General features: G+C 31.3%; 1 protein-coding gene across 1 annotated transcript; it reads left to right on the top strand.

Annotated features, from left to right (window-relative positions):
* LOC109349177 (homeobox protein knotted-1-like 6) lies at positions 4,763 to 16,542 on the top strand. The gene is made up of 7 exons (XM_019589882.1): positions 4,763 to 4,801; positions 4,888 to 5,274; positions 5,356 to 5,478; positions 5,607 to 5,748; positions 13,900 to 14,021; positions 15,948 to 16,064; positions 16,157 to 16,542. The coding sequence occupies exons 2-7, from the start codon at positions 4,978 to 4,980 to the stop codon at positions 16,313 to 16,315; spliced, it is 960 nt and encodes a 319-aa protein (XP_019445427.1). The 5' UTR covers positions 4,763 to 4,801; positions 4,888 to 4,977; the 3' UTR covers positions 16,316 to 16,542.

Here is an 18,957-nt window from a genome sequence, read left to right as displayed (position 1 = left end):
TTTGACAAGGTATGATATGTAATATACAGCATGTACACATCCTATGTGTTTATTGTTTTACTTTAGTTTTCAAAAATAGAAGATGAAATTCTTATAAAGAACCTGATAATTTATTTTAAAAAATAAATAGTAAATTTTTTACAATTAATTCGATTATCAGTGAATTGAAATATTTAATTAAGAACGATACATTAAATAAACGTACATTTTTCTTTAACTATTAATTATTATTATTTAAAATTAATATGTTATTTTAAAATTTTAAAACAATTACTATATTTATTTATATATATATTTGCTAGTCAATCTATCTTAATTACAAATTATAATTAAATATCATTTACCATATCTGCTAGTGATCGTAAGACAATAAATATAACTCCTTTATTATGCATATCTAAAGCTATAAACTATTCTGAAACTCAATAATACCCGATAAAATAAAAATATATATTAAACCGTTTAAGTTACATAGTTTAACCAGAAAATCAGTTTAAAAAACTAAGGTCTCAACCGGTTTGAATAATTAAAATCAGTTTTATAGTTTTTTATTTGTTGGTGAAGGAAAGGAGATCAATTTTTTTAGTTTTAACTTGCCATAAATCAATCGTCTGTAAAATAGGTTTATACATGGGTCCTACTTCTTTGTATCACTCAATGTGCTAGAAGTTATAATTGACTAGAAATATATTTAATAATTACAATTTTAATTTAAATAATTTTTTAACCAATTAAAAATAATAATACATGAAGTAGTACAAAAAGTGAAACAATAGATATGGTCCCATAAAATAGGATGCACTTTTAACGTGGCACGTCGGTGGGTACATGCTGGGTAAAATAATTTACCTTCCCATGATGATGTATTAAAGGAATGAGAGACGATGCATCAATTATTTTGTTGCGAATGTATTATATTAGAATTTGTAGATATATTTATCACTACCAATAAATTGTATCCAATTTCCAACAAAATATACATTGTGATGTTAAACTGAAATCTGGTCTAGAGTGGGGGTAGAATAAATGAAGTTCCAATCCAATAATGTTAGTACTTATGATAGGAAGCGGATTGCAGGTTTCTCCTACTGCTTTGTAGCGTCTGCTTATGACACCTTGGCAATGTACTTACTGAACTTATAGTTCTTTCCACACGTGAACATGTTCCTCATTTAAGAATACTCAATTATGTTGAGGCAAACACAATGAATTAAGTAGAACCATATGTTCATAAATTAAAAAGGAAATAGAAAAATAAGTAGAACAATGTCTTCAGGCAAACACATAATGAATTAAGTAGAATCTGTCATTATATGTGAAGATTATGTTGATCATATTTTGGCACTTATATGGTATTTCATCAAGAAGATCTAATCTGCATTTATCAAGCTTACAACAATAACAGAAGGATACTTAATAAAATATTTGATAGATTTGATGCAAAATGAGACAGGCAAAAAAGAGAAGCATATAGTTATTGTTAAATTAGTGAATCTCATAATTAATTTGTGATCCTATCGTCCGCAAGCATCGTGTCTATCACAATTCGAAAAGGCATACAATACAACTTTTGTAATTGCCAACTATTTGAATATATAAATATTAAAAATATAATAAAAAATGTTAAAAATATTTACAATTCATATTTAATTATCACCGTTTCTTCAAGAAAAATAATCCATATAAATTATTGACAATATAGTAAATATATAAACATTTATATTGATAATAAATAAATATTTCACTCAAAATAAAATAGTTCATTTCCATAACATGAAGTTAATGGAAGTGCTTTACTATTGTAAGAGAATATAAACGACCCTTGGACATTTAATACACATAATTTATACCATTATTTTTCTTTTCTGAAGTATGTAGAGCAACTTAGCTTAGATGAGAAAGATTGAGGAGCAATTGGACAATATATGCCAAGGTGCCTTCATTCCTTCCTCTTTTTTATTGGTCTTTTCATGCCAATTAGTTTATTTAATAATTTAGTGTGCATGTCTTTGAATGGAGGAATCGAATCCTTTTCTGAACAACCAAGTAAAGATTCCTTTAATTTTTTCACAAATTAAAATAAACGAAAAAGAATCATATATTCGTCTTAATTTGTTAATGCGAGAATTTGAATTCTGTTTAAGGTATGCTTACTTAATGAGTATTGTATAAGGTGATTATCCTTATATTTTGTCCCCAGTATGTTAACTACATTTTAACCATATTTGATTCTATTTATCATGTATGTGCTATGTTTGCTCATATGTATGGGTTGTTTCTTTTTAAGAATTATTATATGGACGTGTTAGATAATGTAGTTACTAAACTTGTGTGTGTTTGTTTGTATTTTGAGTAGATAATAAATTAGCCTAAACTAAAATATCCATATATTTATCCACATGTGCAACACGTAAAATCAAGGCAATTTTTTTTGTTTTCATATCTTTATCTAATTGTTTTTTTTTTAGTTTTTTCTCTTATTTTTTGCTGTCTTAATTTGGGCGCTCGATATATTTTTGTTTGTATCATTAATTCACCTAAGTTTTTATGTAATATTGAAATATTCCATTGAACCGATAAAAATCACTTTTTTCTATCCTTGAGCCATGTGTTGACAAGAGATATTATTTAAGTTTGTCTAATGAAATATTTTAACATTGGAGCTAACATCACAAACAATATAAAATTAAGAAATCAAAGCGAGATAAAAACTTAATTAAAAGACCAAAATGAAAAAAAAACATTTAAATTCAAACCAAAATTTATCAAATTTTGATATGAAATTACATTTGGTAGATTTTGTTGTTGCAAGGTCTTTTATGCGAGGGGAGATGAAAAAGTATGCATATAAACAAATTTTAATTCAAGTACCCATACTTTATATTTTATAATAACACATTTAGTAAATAAAAAAGTTACAATTTAGTTCCGACATTTCTATATGTTTGACAAGTTAACGTTTCAAATTAATTATTATCACATATTAATTTAGACGGTCTTACATTTAATAAATACATTTCTTATATAAAATCTTCGGGATATCAATTTGAGACAGTCTTTTGTCGGAGAATATAACTATTTTAAGACTTGATATTTATTTCATAAATATGGAATCGATTTAATGATTAGCACAGAATTAACCTGCTTTCACGCATACTAAAGAAAAAACAAATTGCTTATGCCTTATATAACGAGGAGATAATAAGAGAAAGCACAATGATCAGTTGATCACTAAGCGAATCAGGCACGTTGCGAGGGGGAAAAAGCCATATAAAATTTATTTTACATATTTTTTAACATTTAATTATATATATTGTAAAATATAAAAAATTGGGGTAAATGGTTCACATATATGGTGAAAAGTAGTTAATATTCTTACTTTATCAAATAATATTTGTTGGTATGGTACGGTAAGATTTGCTAAATCTTTAGGATAATCTATAGGTTAAATATTTAATTCTTCAGAATTATACTTGTTGTGAGGGGTATCCACATCTCAAAAAAATTAGTTTTTCACGCAAGGTTAAAATATATATTTAATTGTACCCAAAAAAAATGAAAAGAGACTTATTCGAGCTAATTAACCTAACAATAAAATCATTATAATATACTTGATAGCTATTCTCTCAAACTCCATCCATCCTTATATGATAGACCATATATCTTCAATTATGTCTCTTTTTTATTTATAGCATATTAATTATTATCATATAAATAAAGAGAAGAATAAAGAATAATATTTATATATCACTTATTAAAATGTAATTAATGCAGAATTCACAATGAGACTCGAATAGGTGTTTTGTGTCCCACCTTTATCCCACGTTCTTCTTCCTTCTCTACTCATTACTCGATGCTCAACCTGAAACTCACTAGTTTTAACTTTTAATTAACCAATCTATATCTCAATGTTATAATTTTAACTAACATATAATTTTGAAGTTTTCGTTTGAAGAAGTCACACTTCCCAAATTATTAATAATTTTCACCATATTCATTGTGTTGTTGTGTCGTTATTATATATACTTGTAGAAGAATTATGTGAATACAATAATAAATCAAAAACTAAAAAATGGTATTGTTTCTTTGTACTACCATTATTACATAATAATTACATATACTTGTCCACTTAATTCTCTAATTATGTCAATTTTACATACTGTTATGTCGTGTGTTAAAACTCTTCTACAGTATTGGCGAATATGAGAAAAATGAATTTGTTTATTCTAGGATTTCTTTATTAAAAAATAATTCAAAATCATATCCATAAAAAAATGAAATTTATGTCAGTAAACAAATAATTTTCGAAGTACATCACAATCTCACCAACTAATATTAAACTCTGATACATTAGGATCTTCGATACAAGACGGCTGACAATAAATCGATTCATTCCTCAGTCGCTACAGTCACAGATTTATCTGTTGAGGGAGACATTTTCATTCATCATCTCGCACCTTCCCTACCGGACCTGTTCCTATACTCTCCGGCTTTCAAACTCTATTTTGATCTATTTCTTTCTTATTAGCTTAATTGGCTAAATGGATTTGATTGACAGTTTGGTCCGATCAGTCGGATTCTTATGTATTTGAGCTATTTGCCTTAGTTTAGGAGCCTGATTCAGAGCAAATCTCTAATGTCGAAATGGTGTGAATTAAAATCATGTTTCATAATTTTAACATTTATTTAATTAAAAAATAATTAATAATCATGATCCTTAGTAAAAATTTGGTACCACATCCCTACCTAGTACAGTAGTACTGGACTCTGGATCTGAATTATGTAAATTTACTTACTCCCGGTATCTGTATTTTATTTTATTTTATATTATTTACTTCACTTATTTAATTATTTTGGTTATCTTATTTTATTTTCTTCTCCTTTTAGAGTTGCTGTCTCTGGCAGCAGAAACAAACACAGGAGCTGAATTTGCTAAGCCTCTCCGATAAGGAAGAAACGCAACGTTTTATAGTTATTATGGAGGAAATGTACGGAGTGCCGTCATCATCGATGGCAGATTACGCTGACAAGCCCATCATGACGCCGGAAAATCTGATCTTTCCGGCAGACTATCACAGCTTCCTCATGTCCTCCTCCTCCGCCCGGATTCCCATGTTCGGATCCGACAATCTCCTATCCTCCGCCGGAATTCAACGGCAGCAGGAACAACAACAGGACCAGTATGAGGTCAACACCTCCACGGTGATGAAAGCCAGAATCGCTTCTCACCCTCACTACCCTCGCCTCCTCCAAGCTTATATCGATTGCCAGAAGGTAATTAAACAAAACTGTAACATAAAAAAGGTAACAGTCACAGATAAGAAACATAAGAAATTGAGTTACTAAATTAAACAGGTAGGGGCACCTCCAGAAATAGCGGGTTTGTTAGAAGAAATTCAGCGAGAAAATGACCTGTGTTGTAAGAGGAACGTTGTTTCCACGTGTTTTGGAGCCGATCCCGAGCTTGACCATTTCATGGTATGTTATATATTCATATTCATATTGGTCCCCCCCCTTCTATTTATATGCGCACGCACATATATATTTATTTAATTATTGAACCTTTTGTGTCTCTGATTAGCACATAACTGTGTTTTTCCCCTCAGGAAACATACTGTGACATGCTGGTGAAGTATAAATCAGACCTGGCTCGCCCTTTTGATGAAGCAACTAGCTTCCTTAACAGCATAGAAATGCAGCTCAGTCATCTCTGTACTGGTGCTAATTATGTTCCTACCCTTAATTCTGGTATGTTCTATACTTATTCTCTCTTTAGTCTTTGTTATGACTACAACCCATGGTTTATAGTTTTGGGGATCCGAAGCTCGTGGATATACGTGCTACTTTACTGCTATTATTACCCTTTCGAAGAAGGGTTTAGAAAAGTTTTGTGAGGTTGTTGTTATACTTTGAATTGGCTTCATGAACTTAAATGGAGCATCGCCTCTATGGTTCTTAATTAGTTATTTGATTGTTTTCTTCTATTCTGCGTCCTCCTGAATTTTGGGTCCCTATCTCCTTCGATTTTTTTTTCATATTTTATTAAAGATTGAAGGAAAATTATTGGTGGAGTAGAACGTAAATAGTCGTCGCAGAATAGTCTACCTTATCGCTAGCAGAAAGTGATGTTGTGGTTACAATAATTATTAGACATGATACCGTTGCTTTGGATATAACTAAAATAAGAAAAATGAAAACCCTAACAAACCATATCACTCCTTTCTCTCTCTGCTTGCATGACTACGATCTACTCTCTCTTCAACTTAGTTAATCTGCAACTTGTTTTTTCACTGTTAGACCGTAATCCTATGTTTCTTTCGTTATAGGAGAAGTAAAGTTAGGATTGTTTGGTCATTCATAGGTTACCAGTGCTGAACCGGCGTTTCACCTTTTTCAGTTTCCTTCTTTATACAGTTCTTTCAATTATTTACTGCTACTGCTTTCCTTTGATCTTGTCTTATTTGTTTTGTTTGGACTTTCGACTTGTTGTTCTCTTCACACACTCACTATTTTTATAATCCATTTTTCTTTTCTGCTTCTGCCTGTGAATATTAAGTTTGAGGAATAATGGACTTTTCATTTGCTTTGTAGCCTTAATACTAGGCCACTAGGCACTGACGAAACAAAAGATAATGGTTTTGTAACACCCAGTAGTCTTAAATGGGCTTGATTGCTTCTTTCATCTGCCACCCTTCAAATGGTTTTCTGTGTTTTGGTTTCATCTTGTGATGTCTTTATTTCCAGCTCATTGGTTGACTGGCTGCACTTGCATCCATCATCACTCATATGCCTCTCGCATTCTTATTTTGATCAATTTGCTGTGGACTGTAGAAGACTTTGTCAGAAAAAAAATCATTTAACTATTTAAGTACTTGGTTTCTACTAGTACTTGTTAGTATGACCCTGCAGTCAATTAAATGTTGCATTGTTGGTTTTATTTTCTGGTCAACATCTTTTCTTTGGTTCAGTGAGCTTAACATCCAAGCATGGGTGCAGCCCCTTAAGTTTACTGAAGGGTCCCTTAATTTTAAGGAAATAAAGCTGTACCGTCTCATTACCTCTACCATTTACTTCGTCTCCTGGTAAATGTTTGATTTAACATGCATGTCATATATTTTGCTCCGTTAACATGCATTTTTCTTGTGATGATAACTTGGTCTTCTTGTGCTTCCTAATGCATTTAAAATAAACTAATGGTTGTAGATGATGAATGTTTTGAAGAAGCCATTTCTGACCAGGTTTTATATCTAAAAACTATTTAAGGAGACGATTTTTTATCATGAAATTGTTTTGTTTGTAGCTAGAGTGGAATTTCAGACCTAAATTACTGTATCAATGTGGAATAATGCAGCATACATACTATGCAAAATTTGATATTGAGAAAGCTAAGAAAAAATATTGATTCTAATATCAACATTTGAACTTCACCACTGTGAAGTAGTGCTTCGGCATCAAAACACACTCCCCTTATATTGTTATTGTAATTAATTCCCGCTTACTTGGGGTGCCTTGTTGTGTTGGTTTTGACATGTTTGGGTCCGAGGGTTGTGTTAGATCTGAAGTGCTTCTCCTGAGATAACAACCTCTTAAGTTTGCTGGTTGTGTATACTCATGTGTTATATATTTTTTCTTTATAAAAATTTTACTTATAAAAAAACTAATTCATTAATACAAGTTCAGAACTTTCTTATTTTTGTTTCCTGCACATGCAAAATTTCCATGCTTTAAAGTATTCTTAGGTAATATAATAACCTTTTTAGATTAATGTACTTAACATGATCTGACAGTAATGGCATGCAATGGTTCTGCTTTCAATACTTTATCGGTGTATGAGTTCCAATAGAGCACATGAGATGTTTATTGAGAGATACAAAAATGCTCATTGGGAATTGTCTATGGGGCTGATAGTCTGTCTGCAGCAAAGTAATGCTAGGTTAGATTTTCTTGAATAAATAAATGGAAAGTAGCGTTGAGTAAGAAAAATTAGAAGAATAAGTTCAACATTTTTTGTAGTTAGGTTTATACCGTTTCGCATGCTTTCGTTCAAAAAGATAAATCTTGTGAATTTTATGTGAAGCAAGGTTTCATTTGAATCAGCTGATTATGAATTGATTGCTCGCTTTCCTACCTTTTTTCAATTAATGTTCTTTCTGTTTGTCTGTTGAATTTGTGACCGAGTCTTCTATAGTTATATGTTTAACCCCATGTCCCCATATAAGACTTACACATCCTGAAGTATTAGTTTGTGATTTTTTAATTATAAAACTTCATCCATACTTGAAAAATAAAAATCATTTGCCATTCCCATGCCGATTTTTGCTGATTGTGGAGATTGACATAGTTGGAATTATATTTCAATTCCAGAATTTTTTATGCTGCAAAGTAAGAATTGTCAGGTTGGCTATGGTTGGCAGATATTGTTGTTTATGTTTGAAAGTACAGATTACCTTTTCCGTGGTGATTTAATTTGTAAATGGCTTTTTATTGCATCCTTGGTCCTTGGATGGTTTCTCCTACATAGTCTTTTTGCATACCATATTCCTCTTAATGTTTGCCTCAAAAGCAAAAAAGTTGACAGGGTGTTAAATCGTCTTGGCTTCTTTCTTTTTCTTTCCTTATTTATTTCTTTTCCATGAACTGCAAATCTGAAACCACTGAGGGCATCAAATATGATTGTGTATTTATATAGAAGTTACTTTCAGGTGCTTGGATTGAAATCTATTTTCAATGTGGCATATTCTTGTCTATCCTTAGCATTAGAGGTGCATTTTCTTGTTTGCAATGGTCGAACTTAATGCTGTACTGAAGTTGTTGGATTTTTGAAATCTTGGCTTTTCTGTGTTGATCATTTTGACAATAAATATGCTGCATTTCAAGAATGTAGTAATTTTTGAAAGTTTTGTTTTTTACATGTAAATCTAAAAAAAATATTTGGCCTTGAGGATTCTCCTAACTTTGACATTAGTTCCAATTAACTTAAATTTCTATCTATACAAGTGTGACTCCTCTAAGTGATCTATTATAATACAAATATGTACTCGGCTATAGTTTTGTAATCAACCTCATCAATCTTTGGGATTTTTAATATTCTTATGTTTAGAATCCTTGTAGTGACATTGTTGTTTTTTTTACAGTTTTCTATGGTCCTCTAAAGGGACTTGTGAGATTGTGATGTGCTGCATTTTGATTTATGTTTTGGGGTGAAATGATGGTTAGAATTGAGTTGCCTATCTTCTGTGTCATTAATTTAAATGTCATTTAGGACAACCAGGATAATTTCAATTTAAGCCGATATATTCAATTTATTAATTTGGAAATAATATAAGGACACCGAAATAATATAACTTCAAATTTTCAATGAATAATATTTCGAAACAAGGATTCCAATGTTGTTGTTAAGGTTTGTTTGCGAATTGAAGTTTAGAGCGGAATGAAAAAAAAAATGGAAGACTTGGAAGTTATGAAATATATTTATGGGTTGACTCTGAAACATATCCTTGTCATTCATTCCACTAAAATTTAACTTGCAATTAGACACTTAAGGATACTAACAAAGTAATTACATTTTTTAAAAATGTGTTGTTTTATATTTTGATGAGACATTTAGGTTTCTAAACATAATTTACTATTTTAGATATCCTTGACATATGTCATAAAACAAAACATTGGAAAACACTTGATACATATGAAATTTAGTTTATATTGGGAAACTAAATAATCATTTTTATTCATTAAATGTATATTTTCCTCTTAAAGAAAACTTACCTTTGATGCATTGACTTGAAAGCCCTTATTAATTATTGAAAACTGATTTTTACCGATTACATATATGACTTAGATTCTCGAGATTAAGTCCAATGTTTGGATATGAAGAAATGATTGTATTAATTGGTGCCCTAAGAAAATAAAAGCTAAATTTCGTGGAAATCAAACTTTTTATACTCTTATACATTATTTTGTAGGTTAGATGATCCACCTAATCAAATAAATGCTTGGTTTTTGTTGTAGATTAAAAAGTGATAAATAACTATTTGTTTTAATATGAAATTGTTTTATAAATATGGTATCAGAATGCATCATCTTTTGATTCAACATTCGATCTTTGATTTTTTATCCGGTGCCTTGAAGATCGATCTTAAAAGTAACGAACAACATTAACTCTAATGTTATCCTTCGCCATATCACACGGTCTTGATTAAAGTAACATGGTTGTATCATTTATTTGCCAACAATTTTCCATTTTTTTTTCTGAATTTTTAAATAGATAATGTCAATATATTATTCACTATTTATGTTTAACCATTATTGATTCTTATAAAAATTAATATAAATTTAACAATAAATGATATACCGATCATTTTTTATCATATATATTAAACTCATTTTAAACCCCTTTTCAAAAAATACTCCCGGAATTTCGTTGATTGTCGTAGTTGGTTTGCTTGTACTTCCCCGGTCTCTTGATATTGCAAGACTACATTAGTAAATAGTATCCCCTGTCTAATTTAGGTTTTACTGGAACCTTCACATGTGCATTTATTATAGTCATGAATTGTATTTAAGGTTGTTCAAATACTTTGAATTCTGATACAATTTTGATTAAAAGAAATTTATTTTGTACATTGGAAGTAAAATCAAAAGAAAATGAAGATATATAAATGACAATGATATGTAATAAATAACTTTTTTTTTCGATATGGACAATGTATTAATACGGGGATAAGGAGTGCCCACCTAATACAAGTGAAAGATCAAATAAGGTACTTATTTGAAATTAGAGTAATACAAAAATGTATCGTTGAAAAATTAAATATAAGTTATTAAGACATCATTAAATTTTAATTTATTTTTTTGAATAATCAATAATTATTAAATATTAATATGGTAAGAAGCAGCGATAATGTATAGAGCTTTATAAACTATTGTATACATTTTTTTCTTCTTGAAATGATTGTTAAACACGTGGAGTAAAATTATGAAAAGAAATAGCATGCAATATATCATTCTGTTGGTAGAAGGTATTGGTTGTGGGAAAGGTGAAAATTTCCTTAAATTCCTTCTGAAGCGCGCATAATGAGTCCTTCACATTGAAATTCATTTGGGGCTCGAATCTCCAAAATAATTTCGACTTTTCAGATGTTATAGTACCTTTCCAAACTATACAATGATACTAATAACTGCATATGCGGGGAATGTGTGAGTGGGGAGACTTTGGTATGGTCACACATTGATTATGTCATTATAATATCATTATATGGCTTAAATAGTTTGCTTGGTACATTTACAGTTCGTGTGAAGCAATGATGTCTTATTCTTGAGCTAATAATATTTTAACAAAAATATAAAAATGTTATTTTTTGTTTCAAAAATATTTCCTTTTATTAATGTGATTATGTTTGATTGGCTCGAGATCAGATTAAGTGACCTGGAGAACAAGTGATCTCTTACGGATTGTGCATTTTAGTCTTTTACTTTTTGTCTAAATGTTTTCTTTATTTTAGGCCTGTGTTTATTTTCGTTAGATGAAATATGCTATATGACATTAAATACTCTAAAGAGAGAAAAAATAGATAGACTAAGATTAGCGGGTATTTGGTCCCAAATTAGTGCTTGTAGTTTTTTTAAGTATTTAATTCTTCTGTTTTATTCACAAGCTCAAGATAGATGAATAAATACTTAAAAAATAGGAAATAAAGTTAGTGTCTTAAACCTAATAATATTTAAGTATATAATATCGGAAATGAGATTTTCTGAAAGATAAATAAATTTATAAATTATTCATTTATTTCACAATAAAAAAAATCAAGAAAAACTTATATGGAGATATATATATAACACATCACATTTAGAGACAAGTGTATTTATACTTTTTGATGATATTATTTTTAGGAATGAAATTTCTAATGTATTATTAATATTTTATTGGTTGTTGTTTTTTGGAAAAAAATTTGAATCTATAAATTTTTTGGTCCGAGATATTAAAATATGGATATGGATCACATGTCTCCATTTATGTGTTAATCACAAAACTTTATTTATTTAACAAGAAAAATTATATAAACATAAATTAATATTTTAATATTATTTTGTGAAGTTTGATTGGTAAGGGACTAATAGATAAAAAGAAATTAGCGACAGATCTTTGTCCTTGAAATATAGGCCCAATATTGAATCTCTTGAAAAGAAGATGTCATTCCATAATATTTGGTGGTGAATAGGAGTTTATAGAAAAAGCGCGTGTAGAGCGGGTGATATACGTGTTAATACTTTCACATGTTCTCCCGCAGATTTCGCTGAGATTTGAAACAGCTTTTTGTTTGATAGAACGTTCAATGCCATGAATGTATATCTTCCCCACGCACTCTGCTCTGCATTCTCTGCATTTCCTTAGTGCTTGTCTTTTCCATTTTTCAATCTTTTGTTCTCATATGCCCCATTATGTTTCTCTGCCCTTCACCCTTTGGACAATTGCATTACCCACAACACTTGTCGATCTTTAGATCTCTCCCTTTCTTTTACAAAGGCCCCCTCTCCCAAATAAAGAACCCTTGGTCTTTTGTGCCTTCTTTTGAGTTGGCATGAGGATAGCTTCTTTAATTAATGTGTACTTTGATCATGTAGATTGAAGTAGTTAAGGTTAGTTTAATCAATTTCATATGTACAGACTTTTTTACTCACTGAATGTATATCAATCTTTATCGACTATAGATGTTACCTTCGTAGTTTAGATGCATACATATCAAGCTTTCATACTAGAGGAGCCTCTCTTCTTTCAACATTTATTTTTTGGACACATTAATTTTACTCTTGCCAACAACCGACAATTGCATTTTATTCTATTAATAATCTTCGGTCGATGTGAAAGAATGTTGGGTCCCTTATTTGCGATCTTGATTCGATTTTGCATTTATGTCTATGTAAAAAAATATTATTGAGATCGACATCTGACCGGGAAAGATTAATATTTCACTTATTAAATTGAAGGATACCCTGAAAAAGGAAAGAAAGAAAAGGTTTTCGTTAACAATTTACAAGTAACTAATAAAAAGGGACGGAGGAGAATGGCGTAACAGGATGGATGCTGAAACAATGGAGAAGTTGGAACACAAAATAAATGTTACAATTACACTTTTATATATGCAAATTGATATATTCCTATTAATTCTTATATATGTCTTTTGGAAGACTTATAACTCGTATGCGATATATCATTCATCTTTATATATATTGATATATTTTTGGGTTAAAAAGGGTCTGTAATTCTGTGTTAAACACGGGAGTTGGGAATTATGATCATCAGTGAATAGAGTAATAGGGCTCAGAAGTGGGGAACTTTTTCGATTTTTTGGAGAGGGTTTAGATGATAGCTGCCCGTACTGTTTGCTTCATTACAAAACTGGGAGTCACTCACAGTGTTTTGGGTTGGAGTGAGTGAATGACATGGATGGAACCAGACACTGACACAGATATCTTTTATTTTTATTTACTTTTCCAACCTAAGTCTGCTTTGACCAACTGCTCTAGTTTGTACAGTGTACTCTCATGCGAGGGTCAAATCCTTGTCGGATTTTGAGTGCGACCCAGTTCCAATTTCTCAGTGCTCGCTCGTGTGCCCACTCCCTCAACCCTATTCCCCATTTTAGATAAACTGTTCCAAAATGATAGATATATAGCAAAAGTTTCTCACGAGATTAATTTATGTCAAGACACCGTAAACTAAAATTTATATTTATGTATTTGATGGACATGTTACATGTATAAACATCGTTTTTTCAGATTTATGATTTTGACAATTTTATGCAACATTTTGTTCCCCTTCATTTTAATAGATCATATATTGTTTGTTATATTTATATTGTACGACATTAATGAATATTTTGTTTGGTACTATTTGGGTAGATGATGGAGGAGTGTCTTCAGACGAATATTTTAGTACGGGAGATGGTGATGTTCAAGATGGGCAATCAAGGGGTGAAGATAATGATCTTAAGGATAAGCTTTTACGTAAGTTTGGGAGTCACATTGGCACTAAGGGACTAATAGATAAAAAGAAATTAGCGACAGATCTTTGTCCTTGAAATATAGGCCCAATATTGAATCTCTTGAAAAGAAGATGTCATTCCATAATATTTGGTGGTGAATAGGAGTTTATAGAAAAAGCGCGTGTAGAGCGGGTGATATACGTGTTAATACTTTCACATGTTCTCCCGCAGATTTCGCTGAGATTTGAAACAGCTTTTTGTTTGATAGAACGTTCAATGCCATGAATGTATATCTTCCCCACGCACTCTGCTCTGCATTCTCTGCATTTCCTTAGTGCTTGTCTTTTCCATTTTTCAATCTTTTGTTCTCATATGCCCCATTATGTTTCTCTGCCCTTCACCCTTTGGACAATTGCATTACCCACAACACTTGTCGATCTTTAGATCTCTCCCTTTCTTTTACAAAGGCCCCCTCTCCCAAATAAAGAACCCTTGGTCTTTTGTGCCTTCTTTTGAGTTGGCATGAGGATAGCTTCTTTAATTAATGTGTACTTTGATCATGTAGATTGAAGTAGTTAAGGTTAGTTTAATCAATTTCATATGTACAGACTTTTTTACTCACTGAATGTATATCAATCTTTATCGACTATAGATGTTACCTTCGTAGTTTAGATGCATACATATCAAGCTTTCATACTAGAGGAGCCTCTCTTCTTTCAACATTTATTTTTTGGACACATTAATTTTACTCTTGCCAACAACCGACAATTGCATTTTATTCTATTAATAATCTTCGGTCGATGTGAAAGAATGTTGGGTCCCTTATTTGCGATCTTGATTCGATTTTGCATTTATGTCTATGTAAAAAAATATTATTGAGATCGACATCTGACCGGGAAAGATTAATATTTCACTTATTAAATTGAAGGATACCCTGAAAAAGGAAAGAAAGAAAAGGTTTTCGTTAACAATTTACAAGTAACTAATAAAAAGGGACGGAGGAGAATGGCGTAACAGGATGGATGCTGAAACAATGGAGAAGTTGGAACACAAAATAAATGTTACAATTACACTTTTATATATGCAAATTGATATATTCCTATTAATTCTTATATATGTCTTTTGGAAGACTTATAACTCGTATGCGATATATCATTCATCTTTATATATATTGATATATTTTTGGGTTAAAAAGGGTCTGTAATTCTGTGTTAAACACGGGAGTTGGGAATTATGATCATCAGTGAATAGAGTAATAGGGCTCAGAAGTGGGGAACTTTTTCGATTTTTTGGAGAGGGTTTAGATGATAGCTGCCCGTACTGTTTGCTTCATTACAAAACTGGGAGTCACTCACAGTGTTTTGGGTTGGAGTGAGTGAATGACATGGATGGAACCAGACACTGACACAGATATCTTTTATTTTTATTTACTTTTCCAACCTAAGTCTGCTTTGACCAACTGCTCTAGTTTGTACAGTGTACTCTCATGCGAGGGTCAAATCCTTGTCGGATTTTGAGTGCGACCCAGTTCCAATTTCTCAGTGCTCGCTCGTGTGCCCACTCCCTCAACCCTATTCCCCATTTTAGATAAACTGTTCCAAAATGATAGATATATAGCAAAAGTTTCTCACGAGATTAATTTATGTCAAGACACCGTAAACTAAAATTTATATTTATGTATTTGATGGACATGTTACATGTATAAACATCGTTTTTTCAGATTTATGATTTTGACAATTTTATGCAACATTTTGTTCCCCTTCATTTTAATAGATCATATATTGTTTGTTATATTTATATTGTACGACATTAATGAATATTTTGTTTGGTACTATTTGGGTAGATGATGGAGGAGTGTCTTCAGACGAATATTTTAGTACGGGAGATGGTGATGTTCAAGATGGGCAATCAAGGGGTGAAGATAATGATCTTAAGGATAAGCTTTTACGTAAGTTTGGGAGTCACATTGGCACTTTGAAATTGGAGTTCTCTAAAAAGAAAAAGAAGGGTAAGCTACCAAAGGAAGCAAGACAAACCTTGCTACAGTGGTGGAATCTTCACTACAAATGGCCTTACCCAACTGTAATGTTTCATCGCTAGTGTTTTTTATGCTCAATACTATTGAAATTCATAATAAGATTATTTCATAATTTTGTTTTTGCTTGAATATACAGGAAGCTGATAAGATTGATTTGGCTAAGACAACAGGACTAGACCCGAAGCAAATAAACAATTGGTTTATTAATCAAAGAAAGCGTCATTGGAAACCATCTGAGAATATGCAGTTTTCTATGATGGAAAATCTCACTGGGCGTTTCCAAGCTGATGAATGAGGTGAATGTACATGACATTCTCTAATGTATATCTCCATTAATTAATTATCGCTCGTATTTTATTCTGTAAAGTCTAAATTGAAACCAGATTATTACTGACGGTAAAGTGCTTACTTTCCAGAAATAGAATGGTAAATCGTCACATTAATGTGCGTCACTTGTATTCTTGAATCTTGATAAATAACTACTTACATTGTGAATGATAGTTTGATTCAATGTCCTTAGCCTGTTGATGTTACATTAGTATGAAATTTTGCTTTTTTAGCGTGAGAAGAAGACATATAGAATGAGTTTTATATATTATCAATACATGATTTAAAATTCATAGTTACCAATGTGTGTTGGTTCAAGTGGTACACGCTTGATAGAACGTTCAATGCCATGAATGTACATATGATGTTTCTGACTTAGACATGATTGCTTCTAGTGCAAGGATATTTTTGGGAAACAAAAAAAAATATATGATTCAAAATTCATATTTGGTCATCGACTCTTAAGGATAATAATCAAAAGGAATGTACTTTGTACACTGCACCTGCTATAGGAATAAAACTAGATGCATACCTAAACTACGTTCCGGGTTGTGAGTTGGATAGGTTAGCTGGCCCAGTGGCCCGCCAATAAACTTATTTTTAATATTGAAAAAATAATGATGAATGATAAGAAATTTGGTTTTTGGGGGTCAAATGTTAAACAAATTAAGAAGTGGCATTCCCAATTTTTTTTACATGGTTAATAAAAAGGAAAATTCCTTTTGGATGAGGAGTAGCTTGGTAGATTTAAAACAAACAATATAATTAGAAATTCAATTAAAAAGTTTCTTCGCCCTTAGTTAGTGGTATAAATCGTGTTTTTACCGAGGCCACCGCGACTAATTAAATTAAGGTTATTAATTATATTTTGCTACTAGTCCAAAAAAAATTTCGGCTATTTAGTTCGGCCGAGCTTTTTGGATCGTTCTATTTGCTCTACAATTAGGCATTTATGGGTGCCATACTTCCCACTTAATGGACCTGATCTATATTGTAAGTGACGTGCTAAATTTTGATCATATAATTTATTTACCATAAAGCTTTTTCGGATCTATACTTCGAAAATCCACATAAAGTATAACAAGCGAAGAGAGTAATCCTTAAATAAGGGTACAAGCCTTTGAAATGGCCAGTGGACCTGAGTTAAACTTGGTAGCAATCATAAAATTGTATCATGATAATATATAATAAAATTATAATTACTAAACTATACATGTAAACGGGCCACGCACTAAGTCTAAAAGCCTTGGGATTGGCCTTTCCCCCATCTTTTTAACTACGAAGGTTTCTAAGGAGCACTTGGTCTTATTTGGTTAATAAACATCCTATACATTTAAATGAAATCCTCTATCGGATTGGACCCTTAAATATTGGAATGTGAGGGGAATGATAAATTTTTAAATTTTTAATTAATTTATTTAAAAATAATAAAAAATTTAGATTCTTAAATTTTTGTTGTCATAAGTCAGAATTTGAAGCTAGTACTCGACTCTCCAGGAGAATATCCCAGCAAGAGTCAGCTGTGAGCTTGTGATTTACGAGATACTAAATCAGAGTATGTGATTGCATTTTTATTCTCACATCATTATTTCAATGATTACCTAAACTTCTACATTGGGGACTAGTCTTAAAACTGCGTGAAACTTATGACTTCTACATTGTGAATGATAGTTGAATCCAATGGGTTCACCACCTAAGGCCTTAGCCCATGATTTGTATGTTAAAGTAGTTGAATCCAATGGGTTCATATATGGTTTTGTACACTACAATCATCACATTCGCAATGTAAAGCAACCCTATATTAAGGACTATCCGTACTTCCCTTGACAGATAGTATCCCTCGTGTATTGGATCAACAATAGGTTCCAAACCTTGTAAAAGAAATGAAGTATGCACTCTTAATCTTCTTTGAATCGCTGTTACTTAACATGTCTGCAACTCTGCATGGAAGCTATCATGAAATACTAGGTTGTTGCTTAATTTTATGCCTAATAACAGTAATAGTATGATTGGGTTCTATAAAAAATAGAGAAGTTTCGTTGAAAATGAGATAAGTCTGAAAATTTGTGGTGGAAGTAGGAACCTTTAAGTTCCTGGAATCTAGCTTGTATTTTTATGCAAATTAAACACCTTTTTGGCTGCACCAGGTGGCACTGGCCCTTCCTTAGAGGAATTAACTTAAACTTTGGCACTTTTGCTTAAAAGTTATAACATAAAAAGAGACGAATAGCACTAACGGGTCCCATTGTCATTGTGCACCTCCTGCGTGGTAGAACTAGACAAACACAGACCAAGTAGCTGGGCACTAATTTGCACTCCATAAAGCCAAGAATGTCTCCAATTTAGGCTCACTCTACAACCTCCATACTACGAACCTCCCCAGTTTTTAATCATCTATTATACGTGTAGACCACCTTCTGAATTCATAATAGCATAAAGTTAAGATTAAAATAAAATAGTATTTAGGTTGGAACTCGGAAGATTCTTACTTTCTACATGATTAACCATATGAAATTGCCTAGCAAGGGCTCAGCATACCTTCTGAAAATGATTCTGTAATTTTATTAGGAAAAATACAACTAATTTTATTTGTATAATAAGATTGTACAA

The sequence above is a fragment of the Lupinus angustifolius genome, chromosome LG06, assembly GCF_001865875.1.
Source record: "Lupinus angustifolius cultivar Tanjil chromosome LG06, LupAngTanjil_v1.0, whole genome shotgun sequence".
Lineage (NCBI taxonomy): Eukaryota > Viridiplantae > Streptophyta > Magnoliopsida > Fabales > Fabaceae > Lupinus > Lupinus angustifolius.
The sequence above is the reverse complement of the archived record's forward strand: the minus strand, read 5'-3'. Positions and strand labels throughout refer to the sequence as shown.